Source organism: Phacochoerus africanus, chromosome 8, assembly GCF_016906955.1.
Source record: "Phacochoerus africanus isolate WHEZ1 chromosome 8, ROS_Pafr_v1, whole genome shotgun sequence".
Classification (NCBI taxonomy): domain Eukaryota; kingdom Metazoa; phylum Chordata; class Mammalia; order Artiodactyla; family Suidae; genus Phacochoerus; species Phacochoerus africanus.
Genome location: NC_062551.1, coordinates 69,602,905 through 69,621,518, shown reverse-complemented (window position 1 = coordinate 69,621,518; position 18,614 = coordinate 69,602,905). Strand labels below are relative to the sequence as shown.

At 47.0% G+C, this 18,614-nt stretch overlaps 1 protein-coding gene and 1 non-coding gene across 2 annotated transcripts in view; both read right to left on the bottom strand.

Moving 5' to 3' along the window:
* The window catches only part of SLC25A33 (solute carrier family 25 member 33), a 32,866-nt gene continuing 14,252 nt past the window's right edge, over positions 1-18,614 (bottom strand). The window contains exons 3-7 of the mRNA XM_047791652.1: positions 9,509-9,586; positions 8,056-8,156; positions 5,608-5,674; positions 1,670-1,950; positions 1-494 (exon numbers count right to left, since the gene is read on the bottom strand). Coding sequence (XP_047647608.1) covers positions 292-494; positions 1,670-1,950; positions 5,608-5,674; positions 8,056-8,156; positions 9,509-9,586 — 730 coding nt within the window. The 3' untranslated portion in view covers positions 1-291. The remainder of the gene's footprint in view (positions 495-1,669; positions 1,951-5,607; positions 5,675-8,055; positions 8,157-9,508; positions 9,587-18,614) is intronic.
* LOC125134806 (small nucleolar RNA SNORA2/SNORA34 family) lies at positions 12,149-12,275 on the bottom strand. Its single transcript, XR_007136803.1, has one exon. It is a non-coding gene; the product is annotated as a small nucleolar RNA SNORA2/SNORA34 family (small nucleolar RNA).

Genomic DNA, 18,614 nt, shown 5'->3' with positions numbered 1-18,614 from the left:
TATACTTAAATTAAATAGCATGATTTAATTTACTGGCTGCTTAATCCTGAATCCTCTTAAATTAAAAAAAGAGAAACAAACCAAGAGTTATAATTAACTGTTAACGTTAACACATCGAAACCTTCCAGAACGCACGAGTCCAAAAGGAATGTCCAACAGGTGATAAGGAGCCAGACACTCGACGGCCTTTCCTGCTTCGGTCTCAAACATTCTAAACAGCAACAGAGGAAAAAAAAAAAATTCTCAAGAGTTTTTCAGTTTTATTCTTCTAGAGCACAATTTTCTGGCCTGCTACTGAACGTGGTCTTCTAACAGGTACACAATCAACTCGTAGGTAGACAACACAATAGCGGTGTTTGGGATCTGCCGGATGAGCTGGGCAAAGAGTCCTCTGTAGAAGGCGAGGTAGCCTTCTTCCTGGAAGACCAGCCGAGCGGTCTGGACGAAGGACTTGTACTTGGTGCCCTCCTCCCGGAGCCGTGTCCTTATGACTTCTGCAGAGAGAAACACACATCTCAGGCTACAGATGAACCGCGCTTCTGAGCCAAGCGCGGACAGTGCTCACAGTACGCAGCTTTACAGAGCTTACCACACAGCGGGGGCTCTTGGCCGCCTCGGCTCTGCTCCGGTGGGCAGTACACAGAGACTGTGAGAAGTTCTTTCCACAACACTTTCTCACTGTGGGAAATGGCCCATCAGGGAGAGGTACGCATATGTACAAAAGAGCAAAACGACTCCCAAGGGATGAAAAAAAAGCCTTTGTCTGAATGGGACTTTTAAGGAGGTTTATGGGTTTCTGCCCTCAATGAAGTCAAGTCTCCCATTTCACTCACGGTGTGATTTCCATTAAGTACGGTGGTTTCTTCAACAAGACCTTATCCACGTACTCCCCAACCTGCTTCCCTACGAGGAGCCTTCTCCGCTCCACTCCGTCCAGCTTAAAAACTGCCTCCTCCTTTCTCAGACCCTTGCCCACCTGGCCCTGGCTCAGCCTGGCACCCACAGCACTTGCCAACTGGCCATCAAGCAGGCTTCAGGGCCCACTGACCGGGGAACCACCCCGACCTCTCCTCCGCGAGCCCTTGGAGCTGCTCGGTGCCCCAGCACGTGCTGGGGACCCAGTGACCTGTCAGAAGTTGACCGTGTGCATTTGTCACAACAGCTGAGAGTGCAGCAGGCTTCTGCTAACGAAACCTGTTTTCCATGGCACAATCAACTAAGCTTCTTTTTCAAAAGCAGTTCAGGGGAACATTAGGTCTGTTATGAATTCCTTAAAAAATAAACTTACCCAAGGTAGGCTTCCTCAACGCTCCATTCAAAGTGGAAGCTGAGAGGGAGTTTTTCCCCCAAAGCTTGGCTCCCACATCACTTTTGTAAATTGAGGTATTTTAATAAAATCCAGATTTCTGGCTTCTTTGAAAACATCAGAAGTTCCACAAGACAGGGCTCACATTGTGCCCAGGCACGTTTTGGCCGCAATCAGCTGGAGCTCAGAGCAGGGTTCCCCTGCCCTCATGACCTGCACACAGGGGCCGCAGCCGGCTGCGCTGGGCCCCAGTTACTGCGTGATACCTGCGGGTATCTGCACCAGCCGCCGAGCTAGAGGTTTAGACACACCAACACAAAGCGTCGGGGGTTTTACTGCCCCGGAGGGCAAAGCAGAACCTACCGTGTGGGTACGCAACACACGAGGCGCATCCCTTAGAAAGAGCTGCAGCTGCCATAAGTCCAAAAAAATTGGTGGAATTTTTCTCAGTCCCATTTGTAGAAGCAGCTAATGGCGCTTCCTTCAGATACTTCTTTAAGCTTTCGTAAATAGCGAAACAGATGATCGTTTCTGAAATTCCAGCATAGGAGGCCGTTAACCCCCGGTAGAAGCCCCGGATGCCTTCCGTCTGGTACACGTAGCGGGCACACTGGAGCGTGTTCCTCTGCTTGGAGCCTCGGACCCTGCAGGAAGGAGGCCGACACGGGCCGTCAGGGCATAGCCGAGGAGCCCGGGATGACCAACAGAAGCCCCCCGTGCTGCCCTGTCCGCCCCCCTCTGTGGAGCAGGGCGATCCGCTGGGACACCCGACAGGCGCCCAGGACAGGACATGCATCTGCACCCGGAGCCACACATGCGTGCTCGCAGGCTGGGCTCTGACTTGGAAAGAGCTGTGAGGAAGAGGTTCATCAGAGGGAAAGGGAACTGTGACATAACCCAAACAAGCCAAATGGGGAAGACGGGCACAGATCAATGGTGGCACAAAGGCTCCGTTAAAACGGCAGTGGAGGTAGGACGAGACGGGGAGGAGCTGCAATTGGGAAAAGGACCGAACTGTACACACAGTGTAATCATGATACGGACAACACGCTTTAAGAAAACACTGAAGGAGGGAGTTCCCTCGTGGTGCCCAGGTCAGGGATCTGGCATTGTCGCTGCTGTGGCACGGGATCGATCCCTGGCCCGGGTACTTCTGCGTGGTGCTAGTGTGGCCAAAAAAATAAAAAAAATACCGAAGGAAAACTCATCAACGTTCTGACACGGTGGCGAGTGTAGGCGTGCTCTTACCGCTCTTGTCTCCAAGTGCTGTATTTACATTCATTATTTCTATGCTTATAACATTATAAGGATGGAATAGACTACAGGATAACTAGTCTTGGCTGCTCCTACCCCATGACAGGAAGTATTCACCAGCTGCCTGGATACAAATGGAACCCCAGGACCAGATGGTGTTTAGGCTTGGGGGCAGGTCCGAGACCCCTCCTGTGGGGCTGCAGACCTTTGTAGTGGGTCTCCCCCGACCCCTACCTGGAGTGACCTTTGTAACGCAACTGCAAGCACGCCACTGCCCTGCTTAAAATCCCCTTAAGGCAGGGTTTGTCGTTCTTGGCACGACTGATATTTTGGGCTAGACAACTTTGTTGGGGGCTGTCCTCTGTGTTGGCAGGATGGCCTCCACCCCCCTAAGTTGTGAGAAATAAAAATGTCTGGAGTTCCCGTTGTGGTGTAGTGGTTAACGAATCCGACTAGGAACCATGAGGTTGAGGGTTCGGTCCCTGCCCTTGCTCAGTGGGTTAACGATCCGGCGTTGCCGTGAGCTGTGGTGTAGGTTGCAGACGCGGCTCGGATCCCACGTTGCTGTGGCTCTGGCATAGGCCGGTGGCTACAGCTCCGATTCAACCCCTAGCCTGGGAACCTCCATATGCCACGGGAGCGGCCCAAGAAATAGCAACAACAACAACAACAACAACAACAAAAAAGACAAAAAGACAAAAAAAAATGTCTGCAGTTCTGGTGGTGCTGCAGCTGTGGCTCAGAGTCAATCTCTGGCCTAGGAACTTCCACATGCTGCCCCTACAAAAAAGGAAATGTCTCCAGTCGTCACTAAATATCCCCTGGGGGACACACTAGACCACTGCTCTAATGGCTCTCCACCGATTCAAAGTCAAGTCTGGGTCCAAACTCCCATGCCTTCCCAGGGCTGTTAAGGATGTGGCTCCCCCATCTCGCTTCTCCAGACTCATCTTTTGGCCCCGCCCTCATTCTCCAGCCCTGCAAACAGGACACATCCCCTCTTTCAGCTGCTCAGAATAAACAATGCTTTCCCTGCCTCCAGATTTTCCGCACAATGGGTTCTCTGCTGGAGGCACCTTCCCTGGGGCCACCCACCAGGCTACAGTGCAGGTGGGAAGGTGGGCATCTCATTGCCATGGGCTGCATCCCGGCCCAGACTGCACTAGGGACCCTCTAGGCCCTGGAGCCCCTCAGGCCCCTTATCCCACCAGCCTACAATTCTCCTTATTTGTTTCCTGTGAAGAAGTGAGCTTCTGGAAGGCAAGGCCCATATTTTAGCCTCTGCTGTTTCTGGGGGGCTAGTGCAGAGCAAGCACGCAATACTCACTGTTGAAGCCTGTGTTAGCAGAGCCCACCCACAAAGCTTTAAAAGGTCCTGGGCATGGGTCAGTCATTGCCAGGTAGATTTATTTATTTTTATTTTATTTTTAATTTTTATTGCTTGATTTTTTTTCATTGTCAGGTAGATTTAAAAGAATTCATACATTGGAGTTCCTGCTGTGGTTCAGTGGGTTAAGAATCGGACTGCAGTGGCTTGCGGTGCTGTGGAGGCACGGGTTCATTCCCCGTGCTGGCATCCTGGTGGGCTAAAGGATCTGGCATTGTCATAGCTATGGCTCGGATTCAATCCCTGGCCTGGGAATTTCCATGTGCCATGGGTGCAGGAAAAAAAACCAAAAACAAACAAAAGACCCCAGAAGTGACATTAGGACAGTGTGTGCACACCTGGAATTGGGACTGACTGCCAAAGGTTTCTGGGAGAGGATGCTGGTCAGAAGCTTGCAGGACAAGTAGGTGCTCTTGAGGGACAAGAAGGGGAAAACGGGTTCCAGGTGAGGGAGGGCAGACTCAGGAAGATGGAAGCAGGACACATGACATTTTTAGAGAACTACAAAAAGACCCTGGGTGGTAGGCTCAAGAGTTAAATCTGACCCTGAGAGCGACTGACACTCGAAGGCTTCTGAGCAAGCAATCTCTTCAAAATACCTGATACATTTTGGAAGGTTCTTTCAGGCAGAATGGGTTAGGGGGAACATGGAATCACAGGCCAATTCTGAGGCTATCCTGTTCACTGGAGAGGAAAACAAGCTAACGCAGACCCCTACCTCTGCCTCCAGGGGGCGCTCTTGCCCACTTGCTCTCGCCCCATCTTTACAAGTCGCTTAAGGTTAGACCAGACCAGCCGGAAGTTTCCAGTGCCCCACCCACATTTCAAGGCAACGCAGTAACAGAAGGGTTCTTAGAATCCCACCACAAAATAGCATTTACCATCATCACTACCTTGAAATTAGGCAGTTATTTACTGGAATACTTGTTGATCTTGTTAATTAATGTATCAAAGAAATATATTCCTATATTGTAATTTTTTTTTCCTGGTCTTTTAGGGCCGCACTGGTGGCACACGGAGGTTCCCAGGCTAGGGGCCAAATTGGAGCTGAAGCCGCCAGCTACACCACAGCCACAGCAACTTGGGATCTGAGCAACGTCCGCGACCTACACCACAACTCATGGCAATGCCAGATCCTTAACCCCCTGAGCAAGGCCGGGGATCGAGCCCGCAACCTCATGGTTCCTAGTCGGGTTTATTAACCACTGAGCCATGATGGGAACTCCCTATACTGCAATTTTTAAAAACACTGAGAGTTGTATTTCAGTAACTGGTTTTCACTGCTTTAAAAAATACTGTTCTAAGAAATGCCTGTAGGAGTCCTCATGGATACTAGTCGGGCTCTTGACCGAACTCCTGCTCTGCCCTTCCTGATATCTTCCATCTGGAGGACAGCACAGAACTCCACCCGGGGGTGGGGTGTCCAAAAGCCGAGCCCACCGGCCACCTGAGACAATGTCACAAGTGTACGTCAGGCGCCACAACAGAGCTAGCTTCCGACACCTCCCGGTGTGTTGTTTCCATCGGCCTTTGTCTCACACATGCTTGTTACCAGACAAAACAAGGCTGAGGACACTGCGCCTCACTCCCCAGCTGGAACCGAGGAAGAAAAAAGCCCCCTCGACTTCCTACACCAAGGAAGGAACAATTAATAACTTACTTCCGTTCTAGCTGCATGCGGGTTTTAACCATCCATATAGGATTCATTAAGGAATTTGTGACAAAAGCTGGAAGAAAACAAGAAAAGAAACTGTTAGTACTGAACAATGCTCATTAAAGCGGTCTATCCCATGTGATAAACTTGGAAACCAGGCTTTCGATGGCTTAGTACTAAAAATGGAGAATCGGAAGCAGTTACATCTCCACACTACAATTGGAAGCTACAGTTCTCTGAAATGTAATATTGACTGGTGTGTTGGACCTAAAATAAATCTCTCCATTTTCTACAGCCCTGTCCGGTCTTTCTAGCCTTAGGTGGTGCTGTTGATATTCCTGTCAATACGACTACTTCTGTAAACAGGAAACTCTTCTAAAACACAATTTAAAGCTTTAGGTCCAGAAAAAATTTATTTTAAAGAGTTGCTAATCTAATCCAAAGGGTTACCTTATATACAAGGTAAAATAGAATAACTAAATCTCATTTACCTGATTCAAACTTAGACATTTTATTTTATTTTATTGTCTTTTTGCCTTTTCTAGGGCCGCTCCCGCGGCATATGGAGGTTCCCAGGCTAGGGATCTAATCGGAGCTGTAGCTGCCAGCCTACACCAGAGCCACAGCAACGCGGGATCCGAGCCACATCTGTGAGCTACACCACAGCTCACGGCAAAGCCAGATCCTTAACCCGCTGAGTGAGGCCAGGGATTGAACCTGCAACCTCATGGTTCCTAGTTGGATTCGTTAACCACTGCGCCATGACGGGAACTTCCTGAAACTTAGACGTTTTAGTACCTGACTAGTCATTTAAGGAAATCGAAGTTTCAAGACTGACCTATCTGCCTATAGGAACCATCTTATTTTAAAATAAGTATTCTCCCATCTTAATATTGCTAATCATTCCCGACAAAACAAAAAAGCAGTACCATGGTACTGACCTGACACACAGTCAGTCCCCTCAAATACTTCATCCCCTCCACGGTCTAAGCAGGTTGATTAGATAACAGGACCCTATATAGGGGTTTAAAATTCTCCCTCCACAGATAAACAACAAAGATTGCATAGCGAATCACAGTCAATATCTTGTAATAACCCATGGAAAAGAATCTGAAAAATATGTACATACATACATACATATGTACATAAAAATGGAATCACTTTGCTGTACACATGAAACTAACACAACTTTGTAAATCAATTTTAAAAACTGAACGTTACCAGAAAGGAGGAAAAAAAAAACTTGTAGCAAATATTAGCTCCTTAAAACAGCAAATTAGCCTGATGGGAGGGGGAGGGAGTGGGAGGGAGTGGGAGGGATCGGGAGCTTGGGCTTATCAGACACAACTTAGAATAGATTTACAAGGAGATTCTGCTGAATAGCATTGAGAACTTTGTCTAGATACTCATGTTGCAACAGAAGAAAGGCTGGGGGAAAAATGTAATTGTAATGTATACATGTAAGGATAACCTGACCCCCTTGCTGTACAGTGGGGGAAAAAAAAAAAAAAAAACCAGCAAATTAAAGATGTTAAAAAAAAAAAATCGACTTCTTCTGAACTCCACAGGGCCTCCCCTCAGAGCACCATAGTCTGTAAAATGACTTTCTTGCTGTGAAGCAGATTTGCTAATGTCATTTTCCACTGGGGTCCAGAAATTATTATCTATAATTATTCGGATGAATTACTAGTACTTTTATCTGGAGTAACAGGGACAAAACTGATACATACAATTTACAGGCTGGTAGAGGGTGAAAATTTTTCATAAAATGCCAATTTAATTCTCCAAAATATCTTTCTACTTAGACAAAAGATTTATCTATACATATGGAGAGAGAGAAAGAGAGACAGACAGACAGACAGACAGACAGACAGACATAGCCTTCTCTCAGCAATCTATATGTTCATGTTTTGGCCAAGTATTTCCTGGGGAAAAAAATCCTGTTATGAATTTTCTAGAGTAAGTGGAATGATTCCCTTCAAATGGGAACAGAAGCTGTCTGATCCATCACTGACTCCCCTGAAAGAACCCCACTAGAAGCCCTGAGCCCTCATGGTGCCATCCAACCATTAAGGACAGAAGTGCCCACTGTACACGTCGGGCGGCGGGGGGAGTGTTAAGGGAAAAGCAGCTCAAATTCTAGAAAATAATGTAATAGGCATGAAAAGATGTTACTGTTCTTTTACAAGAGAATCACACTGCTAGAATGCACGAGAACAGGTCAATTTTGAGGGAGAATAAAAAGATTCAGAAGTAAAAGAAAAAAAATGCAACCAAGTGACAAACCGCTCTCAACCGTTCATATTTTATCGGTTCTAACATAAAGCTTTAGAAAAACCATTTGAGGTGCAAAAGAAGCAGAGAGCTAATTTCTAAACCCTGGGGAAAGTTGTTTGGCGCAACACATGCTTTAGGGAAGTGAGAACCTTGTCTCCACTGACTTGGGTAACATACCTGCAGAGCCAGCGGAGAAAATGTGCACGATGTTGCTATTGGGCACGAAAATGCCATTGAACTGCTCTTTGGCTTTGGAGTAGCATGCAAAGTACACAGCCCTGCAAGAACAGAGAGCGCATCGCACATCAGTATGACACTGCACCACACAGACGTCCCTCTGCAGAATCAAAGTCGGATAAATTCAGGGATATGCGAAAGAAGTTACTACGTAACCAAAAGCTTGACCTGATCTGTGCTAAAACCAAAACCTGCTGCAGGGAATGGCTGCTTGTCCCTCTGGAAAGTATTCAGTGAGGATGCCATGTCCGAAATAACTGGGGAAAATGAGGTTTGGGGAAGGAACAAGGTCCATTTACGTTCTTCACTCTGGACAAATGTCAATCCTTTAAACATCAACATACACTCTCACTTTAAAGTTGCAATGCATTTCTAAAACATACCACACTTGTCTTGCCTTTTACACCAAATTGAGTAAGTCAGATGGAATTTGAACCCTTTCCCTGATGACTCAGCACTACATAGGACCCACCACCATACAGGTTTTCATAAAGAGCTCCCTAGCCCAGAAAGGAACTCGGCTGGAGGTGGCGGCAGGCCATGCACCGCCCCCATCGCCTCCTCTTGTTGGGGCTGGGGAGCAGGGGCTGCTGCGATCTTTCCCTGCTCTTTCATCAGCAATGCCAGGGAAAAGGCTTCTTATTTTTTCCAGCTGGCCCATGGGTCAATCACAAAATGTCTTTTCCAACTCATGGACACGGTCAAGGTCTATGATCTCCAAGGCCGGAGCCACTGGCTGCAGGTGAATACTAAGTACTTGATATGTGGCTAGTGAGACCGAGGAACTGCATTTTCAACTTTAATTCATTTAAAGAGTCCTATGTGACCAGTGGCTATTGCACTGGGATGCTACAGCTCAGGATATCAGCTCCATATATTCAAATAAGCTTTGAGGAAAACAAAGCCTTGTAACAAAAATGAGATATTTTAATATACAAAGTAAAGCCTAGAAGCCTTTCCAACTCCTTCAGACCAGTGCTTCCAAACGCACACATGAATCGGCTGGGGGTCTGTCTTGTTAGAAGGCAAATCCTGATGTGGGTCTGGGGTGCGGTCTGAGATCTTGTAGTTTTAACAAGCTCCTAGGTGATGCCTATGCCGCTCTCCACTGGCCATACATAGAGGAGCAAAAACACTCCCTGAGAGAAGATTCCGGGGGTGGGAGCAGAATATCTGCAACCTAAGAATAAAGGGACTAAAACTCTCTTTCACAGGCACACACACTAAAAGACACGCCACCAGTTAACACTATTTCTATATGTCAGATGTACCGAGGCAAATCCCACAAAGAAATGAGAAAAACAAACCTAGCCTCTAACAGTACGGTCCCCTGTAAGAAAGGACTTAGTACATCATACACTATACGGGAGCTAGTGCAAAGGTTAAAGCTTACCTTGACGGTGCAACTCCAACCAAATTTGGACCCAAGCCTCTAAAAAGTGACTTTGGTCCCTCTTTCTCCAAGATTGACCTGAATAAGAAGAAAAGATGTATCTTTAAAATCCTTAGGCAAGGCTTATGCAAAATGATGAAGCTCATTAGCTCCTTGAATAAGGAACAGAATGCTTAGGAGGAGTTCCCTGGTGGCTCAATGGATTAAGGATCTAGTGTTGTCAACTGCCGTGGCTCTGGTTACGGCTGTGGCACAGATTTGATTCTCTGGCCCGGGAATTTCTGTATGCCATGGGCATAGCCAAAAAAAAGAGTTAAGTATGGCTTCTGACTAAAAGTGACTAAGATAATTTTGAAAGGATTCTTTTCCCACTCCAACTCAGTGATCTTCGAACTGGTTAAATTTATTCTTTTCAATGGCCGACGTTCATGGTATCCAGGGAAATTTAAAGTACGGTCCTCTCCAGTGTAATCTCCTTCTTTGAAGATTTTTTTACTTGGTACTCAGTACCTCCAATTTGACAGCATCCTCCAAGCTGACCTAGCTCACAAGTAACTAGAGGTACTGAAAGAGTTTATATATTGTTTTACCTTCATTATGACACTGAAAGGAAGACAAAAAAATATTTTCCATTCTGTGGAAAAGATATTCCTATAAAGCTAATAGTAAAGTGAATCCTGCCAATTCTATTTCTACCACTTTCCATGTTTCCCACAGAGAAAAAGTTTCTAAAACAAAGCTGGATTTTTTTGGTGCAAAGGAAGTTAAGTTCGGGTCTGTGGCAGGTTGGAGCATGTTGAAGTTTTACGGCTTTCTCTTTTCTTCAGATCAACGTACTGTGTCACGGTCTACAGTCCCTGAAAGGACAAACTAAATAAAACCTTGAATCTTAGCCTTCTCTTTTACAAATTTGGGGATTTTATATTTCTTTCTTTCTTTCTATGGCTTCACCTGTGGCACATGGACGTCCCTGGGCCAGAGGTTGAATTGGAGCTGCAGCTGCGGCCACAGACACAGCCACAGCCACACTGGATCCAAGCTGCATCTGTGACCTATGCTGCAGCTTATGGCAACGCTGGATCCTTAACCCACTGAGCCACATCAGGAATGCCTGTATGTTGATATAAAAAATATTTGTACCTTCAAGAGTTGCCCTAAAAAGTAGTAGGCTAGCAATTAGGCAAGAGAAAAGAAATAAAAGGTATCTAGACTGGAAAAGAAAAAGCAAAGCTATCTTTATTCACAGACTATATGATCTTTTATGGAGAAGGAAACACTAAGGAATCCACTAAAAAAAAAAATCACTATAACTAATAAACTAGCTCAGCAAGATTGCAAGCTACAAAATCAACATACAAAAACCAACTGTATTTCTACATAGTAGCAGCAAACAGTCTAAAAATGGAAATCAAAATTCCATTTACAGAGTTCTTGTCACGGTGCAGTGGAAATGAATCTGACTATGAACCACGAGGTTGCGAGATCGATCCCTGGCCTCCCCTCAGTGGGTTAAGGATCCAGCGTTGCCATGAGCTGTGGTGTAGGTCGCAGACATGGCTCAGATATGGTGTTGCTGTGGCTCTGGCGTAGGCCAGCAGCTACAGTTCTGATTAGACCCTAGCCTGGGAATCTCCACATGCCCCAGGTGCGGCCCTAAAAAGACAAAAAATAAAAAACAAACAAAACAAACAAACAAACAAAAACTTCAAAACAGTGGGAAACAATCTTTTTTTCTTTTTTTAAACCACAATAAAAGATATTTATTAACAAAAAGCACATTATTTCTAAGACTAACTAGTCAACATCTGAGTTCACCAGTGATGAATCTAATACGGACAATGAGTATAACTGCAAATTAAAATGAAATACTGCCTTAAAAGATTGGACAAAATGGTCCACAAAGCAAGCCAGTGAGCAAGAGAGGGAACAGGATGGAGAAGGAAAGAGGAAGGACAAACATTCAAAGTCCTCTGAATGGTCAGAAAGTATTGTGGTTAATTCCTATCCCTAAAGTTCCCAATTATTTCTGTTTGTTTGTTGTTTTTATGGCCACACCCATGGCATGTGGAAGAAATTCCCAGGCTAGGGGTCTAAGTGGAGCCTTAGCCACTGGCCTATCTGCCACAGCCACAGTAACACCGAATCCAAGCTGCGACCTACACTGCAGCTTGGAGCAACACCTGATCCTTAACCCACTGGGCGAGGCCAGGGATTGAACCCGCATCTGTATGGACACTACATCGGGGTCTTAACCTGCTAAGCCACAATGGGAACTCGACCAAGTCCCTGATTCTTAAACCTAACATAATCCAATTTGTCTTTAAAAACAAAAACAGGAGTTCCTCTTGTGGCTCAGCAGGTTAAGAACCTGAGGAGGTGAGTTTGATCCCTGGCCTTGACCAGTGGGTTAAGGACGGGTGTTGCTGTAGGCTGCAGCATAGGTTGCAGATGCATCTCAGATCCCGAGCTGCTGTGGCTGTGGCCAGCAGCTGCAGCTCTGATTTGACCCCTAGCCCAGGAACTTCCATATGTCCCAGGTGCTGCCCTAAATAGCAACTACCACCACTGCTAATACTACTACTACTAAAGCAAAGACAGACAAACAAACCCCCACAAATAACAGCCATTACATTTTACAGACTATGTTTCTTTCCACTGAACTGGCCATTCCCACTGGGCTGCTGAAGCCAATATAGACCAAACACTGCTTTCGGGGCTGTTTGAAACCAACAGCTACAGCAAACCACTGGTCTTGATTCAGGGCCTAAAAAGTCGGATTATGTAGTCATGGATGGTTTCCCTTACTGGCAGGTATCAACCCAGGCCTTTGTAAGTGACCCCAAGATGCACTCCTGCCTGCATGGCCCAGGCCAAACCCTCCTGACATCCTGAGGGTCACATGAAAGTGCTCAAACTAGACAACTAGGGACACACTGCACTAAGTACAATGTGTGTATAAGTCTGTCTTTTCTTTGGAGCACCTGGTTGGCTTTTTTTTTTTTTTTTGTCTCTGCCATTTCTAGAGCTGCTCCCTCGGCATATGGAGGTTCCCAGGCTACGTACGGGTCGAATCAGAGCTGCAGCCACCGGCCTACACCAGAGCCATAGCAACACAGGATCCGAGCCGCGTCTGCAACCTACACCACAGCTCACGGCAACGCCAGATCCTTAACCCACAACCTCATGGTTCCTAGTCGGATTCGTTAACCACTGAGCCATGACAGGAACTCCACTTTAGAGCATCTGGAAAGGTCAAAGCAATGTGTTTCATTTGTTTGTTTGTTTGGGGCGGGGGGGGGGTGCTCTGTGTTTTTTGTTTTTGGCTGAGGTGTGCAGTTGCTTGATGTGGGATCTCTGGTCCCAGACCAGGGATTGAACCCAGGCTGCAGTGGTGAAAACACTAAATCCTAACCACTAGACCACCAGGGAACTCAAAGCAATGTGTTTCAAAGACCTAGCCATACAGTGGAATATCATTTGGCAGTAAAAAGAAAATACTGACACACACTACAAGGATGAACTTCAAGAAACATTAGGTTACATGAAAGCAGCTGGACACAAAAAGCCCTGTTATATGATTTCATTTATATAAAATATCCAGGAGACAAATCTATAGAGACAGAAAATAGATTAGTGGTTGGTTGTCTAGGGCTGGGGACCTACGAGGGGATTCTTGCAGTGGAGATGAAAATGTGCTAACATCAAACTGTCCTGACGCCTGCTTAACGCGGTGAACACAATGAAACAGCTGAACTTGGAGTTCCCTTCGTGGCTCAGAAAAAAAGAAAAGAAAAAAAGCTATAGGTCACAGGTTATAAAAACACTCAACTCATAGCCCACGGAGCCCTGAAGCAAGGGCTGGGGTAAAGACAACTTGTGGGTTTCTGAAAGTAATGCTCCACGTGAAGTTGGTGGGGTGTCAGGGCATTTTCACACTGGCCAAAGCCAAGCCATGTGGTCCTTAACAGACACATGAGAACTTAGTGTTTTCACCTTTAAATACTTTATCGTTACTCCTTCTCCAAACAGGACTGTACTTCTAAAAAGCCAAGCTTTCTGAACAAAAACTTTTCTCAACACCTTGAAGTAACCTACACCTACCTTATAAGAGAGTATGTGAGAAGATTTCAAATGGTCAATATAGCTAAAAATTTTTAAAGCCGAGATTCCATCCAACCACTCCATCTGTGGTTCCATTAAAGTTCACTGTGCAGCCAGCCCGGGAGTCACTGAGACAAAGCAAAGGGAACCTCTGGCTCCAGGAAGATTGGGGCCTCTCATCTATAATGCAGTGGGGAACTCTGTCCTCAAGTGACTCCAGCCTTTTAAAAGCTGCAAAAAGGCTGTCTCCACAGTTACGCATTATTAACAGTAGGCAAAAAGTCAAATCTTACATAATTCAAACTTCTAACCTAGCTGGATGTTTACAAAACTTTTCTGGGACAATCAAGTTCCTACTATAAATGGTACTTTTCAGCTTCAAAAGAAAGCATGTTAGGACCTAGACTAATTTTCCCACAGTCAGAGAAACTTTCATTTAAGAAGTAAGTGCAGAAAGAAATTATGGTCTTGTTTGGAGCGTTTCATTCTCTTCGCTAGTTTTAGACAATGTGCACACCACAGACCAATCGCAGACAAAGCTCCATCTGAACACATCAGTTTTTAAAAGTTGGACTATGTCACTAATATATTACTGTTCAGATTAAAAAGGTACTTAAGGAGTTCCCGTTGTGGCGCAGTGGTTAACGAATCCGACTAGGAACCATGAGGTTGCGGGTTCGGTCCTGGCCTTGCTCAGTGGGTTAAGGATCCGGCGTTGCTGTGAGCTGTGGTGTAGGTTGCAGACGCGGCTCGGATCCCGCGTGGCTGTGGCCGGCAGCTTTAGCTCCAATTTGACCCCTAGCCTGGGAACCTCCATATGCAGATGCTGCAGCCCTAAAAAAGCAAAAAACAACACAAACAAACCCATCCTAAAAGACAATGCTTCTTAGCTGGGCTCACCGTCTGATCTAAGTGCTGGGTGACAGACTGCTTTCAGAACTTATTAACAGGAAAAGACACTGCTTCCCGGAAGAGCTAATGCACTTTCTTCAGATGAGACTTATGCAGTATCATGGTCCCCTTTTGCCTTGGCTACCAAGAAACTCAGTTATAAATTCTCTGTTTAAAAAGAACAGAAAGGGGGGGTTCCTGTCATGGCTCAGTGGTTAACCGATCCAACTAGGAACCATGAGGTTGTGGGTTCAATCCCGGGCCTTGCTCAGTGGGTTAAGGATCTGGCATTGCCGTGAGCTGTGGTGTAGGTCACAGATGCAGCTCGGATCCTGAGTTGCTGTGGCTCTGGCGTGGGCTGGCGGCTACAGCTCCAATTAGACCCCTAGCCTGAGAACCTCCATATGCCGTGGGTTCGGCTCTGGAAAAGGCAAAAAAAGACCAAATAAATAAATAAATAAATAAAATAAATAAATGAATGAATGAATGAATGGAACAGAAAGGGGAATTCCCGTTGTGGCTCAGTGGTTAATCAACCCGACTAGTAACCATGAGGCTGTGGGTTCGATCCCTGGCCTTGCTCAGTGGGTTAAGGATCCGGCATTGCTGTGAGCTGTTGTGTAGGTCGCAAACGTGGCTTGAATCCCAAGTTGCTGTGGCTGTGGTATAGGTCGGCATCTGTGGCTCCAATTCAACCCCTAGCCTGGGAATCTCCACATGCCACAGGTGTGGCCCTAAAAAGACCAAAAAAAAAAGAAAAAAAGGGAAGAGAAAGGACATATATACTGTGATAGCGGCTCATATTTATTAGTTACACAGCAGGAGGTGATGTGTGTCAAGCCCTTTATGTTTAATATCTTACTGAGGTGCCAAAATCCACCCACAGGTTCTACGTGTACTGAATTCCTGCTGTGCGACAGGTGGCATTCTCAGGGCCTGGGGATACCTCGGTGATCAAAACAAATCAAAGTCCCTGCTTCTAAGGAATTTCCGGTTCTGGGGCAGGGAGAGCAAACAATGTGAGGAAGTAACTACAGTGTCTGCTGGACGGAGGTGATGGAGGTGAGCGTATGGATAGAAATACAGCAGGAAGGAGGGAGGGGGTGTGAAGGCAGGGCTCCGTTTTAAACGCAGGGGCAGTGCCAGGCCTCCCTGCAAAGGTGAGGCTGAGAGGCAGCCATGCAGACACAATGTCCAGCACAGAGGCCCTGCTGTGGAATGTTCCAATGCTCCCGTCTTTTAAAGGGACAGTAAGGAACAGACATGCCGAGGAGCTGAAGTCCAGGGAGTGACGCGGGGTGACCACCACCTGGAGACCGGCGGCCTCAGGGACAGCTTTGGCTTTTCACCTGCAGGGAGCGGGCAGGCCTTGGAGGTCCCTGAACAGAGGTTCTCTGGCTGCTCCCCTGAGAAGAGCCTGAGGACGGGGCGGCGGGGGTGAGGTCTCAGGCCAGACCAGCCAGGCACGCGGGCTGTCCCCTGCAGGGCATGAGCACTGCTGATGCTGTAAAAGACGGAGAGGCCTTTTCCTCTGGTTTCCTTTGTAGTAAACAATGACCCCAAATGGGGGGAAATGCAGGAGAGAGAGATCCTCGAGACGGAGAACAGGCATCCTGCAATGCTCACCTAGAGAAAGCCTCCCTGACCTCAGGGGCTCGGCCCCAGTGACACCCGCAGCTCTGGCCGATGCACACATACCGTGCCAGGTGCGCAAGAGGAAGTTCCCCTCGGATGCGAGCAGAGTCGGCAAATGACCTCTGTGTTTCAGGATGCCCGAAGCACTTGAGTTCCTCAGAAGAAAGGTGTCATTTGAGACACTGGTAGTGACTAGACTTATAAAAAGGCGAGCCAGGCTGGGGGGTCTTCAGAGCCATGTTTTGGGGGGAAGCGGGCTTAGCTCCCTCCTTCCCGAGAGCCAAGCGTGCCACCCGCCTTGGAGCTTCCCCCTTCCTGGGCCCAGCCCTGACCAGCCTTCTGCCCTTTTTGTCTCTACTCCCCTTCTCCTGTTTTGAGTTAAAAAAAAAAAAAAAAAAAAGATTCTGGAGTTTCCGTGGTGGCTCAGCAAGTTAAGAATCCGACACAAGAAACAGCAAAAAAAAAAGACAAAAAAAAAAGGAGTTCCTGTCGTGGCGCAGTGGTTAGCGAATCCGACTAGGAACCATGAGGTTGCGGGTTCGGTCCTGCCCTTGCTCAGGGGGTTAACGATCCGGCGTTGCCGTGAGCTGTGGTGTAGGTTGCAGACGCGTCTCGGATCCCGAGTTGCTGTGGCTCTGGTGTAGGCCGGTGGCTACAGCTCCGATTGGACCCCTAGCCTGGGAACCTCCATATGCCGCAGGAGTGGCCCAAGAAATAGCAAAAAAAAAGACAAAAAAAAAAGAAAGAATCCGACTGGTATCCATGAGGATGTGGATTCTATCCCTGGCCTCGCTCAGTGGGTGAAGGATCCGGCGCTGCCACAAGCTGTGGCATAGGTCACAGATGTGGCTCGGATCCCAAGTTGCCGGGTCTGTGGTGTAGGCCAGAAACTGCAGCTCCCATTCGACCCCTAGCCTGGGAACTTCCATATGCTGTGGGTGTGGCCCTAAAAAGATTAAAAAAAGAAAAAAAAAAAAAAAAGGACCATTTTACTAATAATTTTACTGATAAATATCGCAACTTTTCTATAAATGTAAAACTATTTCCAAATAAAAAGAAAAAAATTACAACATGTTGTTTCCCTATTACTTCCTTTTTTTTTTGTCTTTTTGCCATTTCTTGGGCTGCTCCCTTGGCATATGGAGGTCCCCAGGCTAGGGGTCGAATTGGAGCTGTAGCCGCCAGCCTATGCCAGAACCACAGCAACGTGGGATCCGAGCCACGTCTGCAACCTACACCACAGCTCACGACAACGCTGGATCCTTAACCCACTGATCGAGGCCAGGGATCGAACCTGCAACCTCATGATTCCTAGCTGGATTCCTTAATCACTGCGCCACGATGGGAACGTCCCCTATTACTTCCTCTTGACATATTCATAACTCTTCTCTTATGCAATTAAATTTTTTTTTTTTTTTTTTGCTTTTTAGGGCCCCATCTGAGGCATATGGAGATTCCCAGGGTAGGGGTCAAATCAGAGCTACAGCTGCCACAGCCACATGGGACCCGAGCCACATCCATGACCTATACCACAGCTCACAGCAACACCGGATCCTTAACCCACTGAGCGAGGCCAGGGATTGAACCTGCATCCTCATGGATACTATTCGGATTCATTTCTGTGGGGCCACAACGGGAACTCCTCAACGAAAAATTTTTTTTATTTCATTCTACCATGCCAGAGCTTTTTGGCAGCCCTCAAAAGATTTTGGGCAAGAGCAACACTTTGATGCAAAAATTTAAACATGGGAGTTCCCATTGTGGCTCAGTGGTTAATGAATCGCTCAGTGGGTTAAGGATCTGGTGTTGCTGTGAGCTGTGGTGTAGGCTGCAGACGCGGCTCGGATCCCGCGCTGCTGTGACTCTGGTGCAGGCCGGTGGCTACAGCTCCAATTCGACCCCTAGCCTGGGAACCTCCATATGCCGCAGGAGCGGCCTAAGGAATCGCCAAAAAACAAAAACAAAAACATGGATTTTTGGTTTGCTTTGTTCAGTTTACTTTAACTGTCCCTGGATCACATGCACAGCATGAGCCCTGAGGCCAAGAGAGCAAGGTCAGAGTTCAAAGGTACTGATACAGAAACCTAATTTTTCTTGTTTTTTTGGCAGTACCCGTGGCATATGGAAGTTCCCGGGCCAGGGATCAAATCCGAGCCACAGGTGTGGCGACGCCGGATCCTTAAGCTACTGTGCCAGACTCATGATCGAACTCATGCACACAACCCTGGATCCTTAACCTGCTGCACCACAGCAGGAACTCCAGAAACCTAATTCTTAAATTCGACAGAAGTTCCTGCTGTAGCTCAGAAGGTTACAGACCTGAATAGTATGAGAGTGTGGATTTGACTCCTGCCCTCGAACAGTGGGTTAAGGATCTGGCAGTGCTGTGAGCTCTGGTTCAACCCCAGCCCTAGCCCAGGGGCTGCAAGTACAGCAGTAAAAAGCAAAAAAAAACGGACAAAGTCTAGAGAAACAGAAT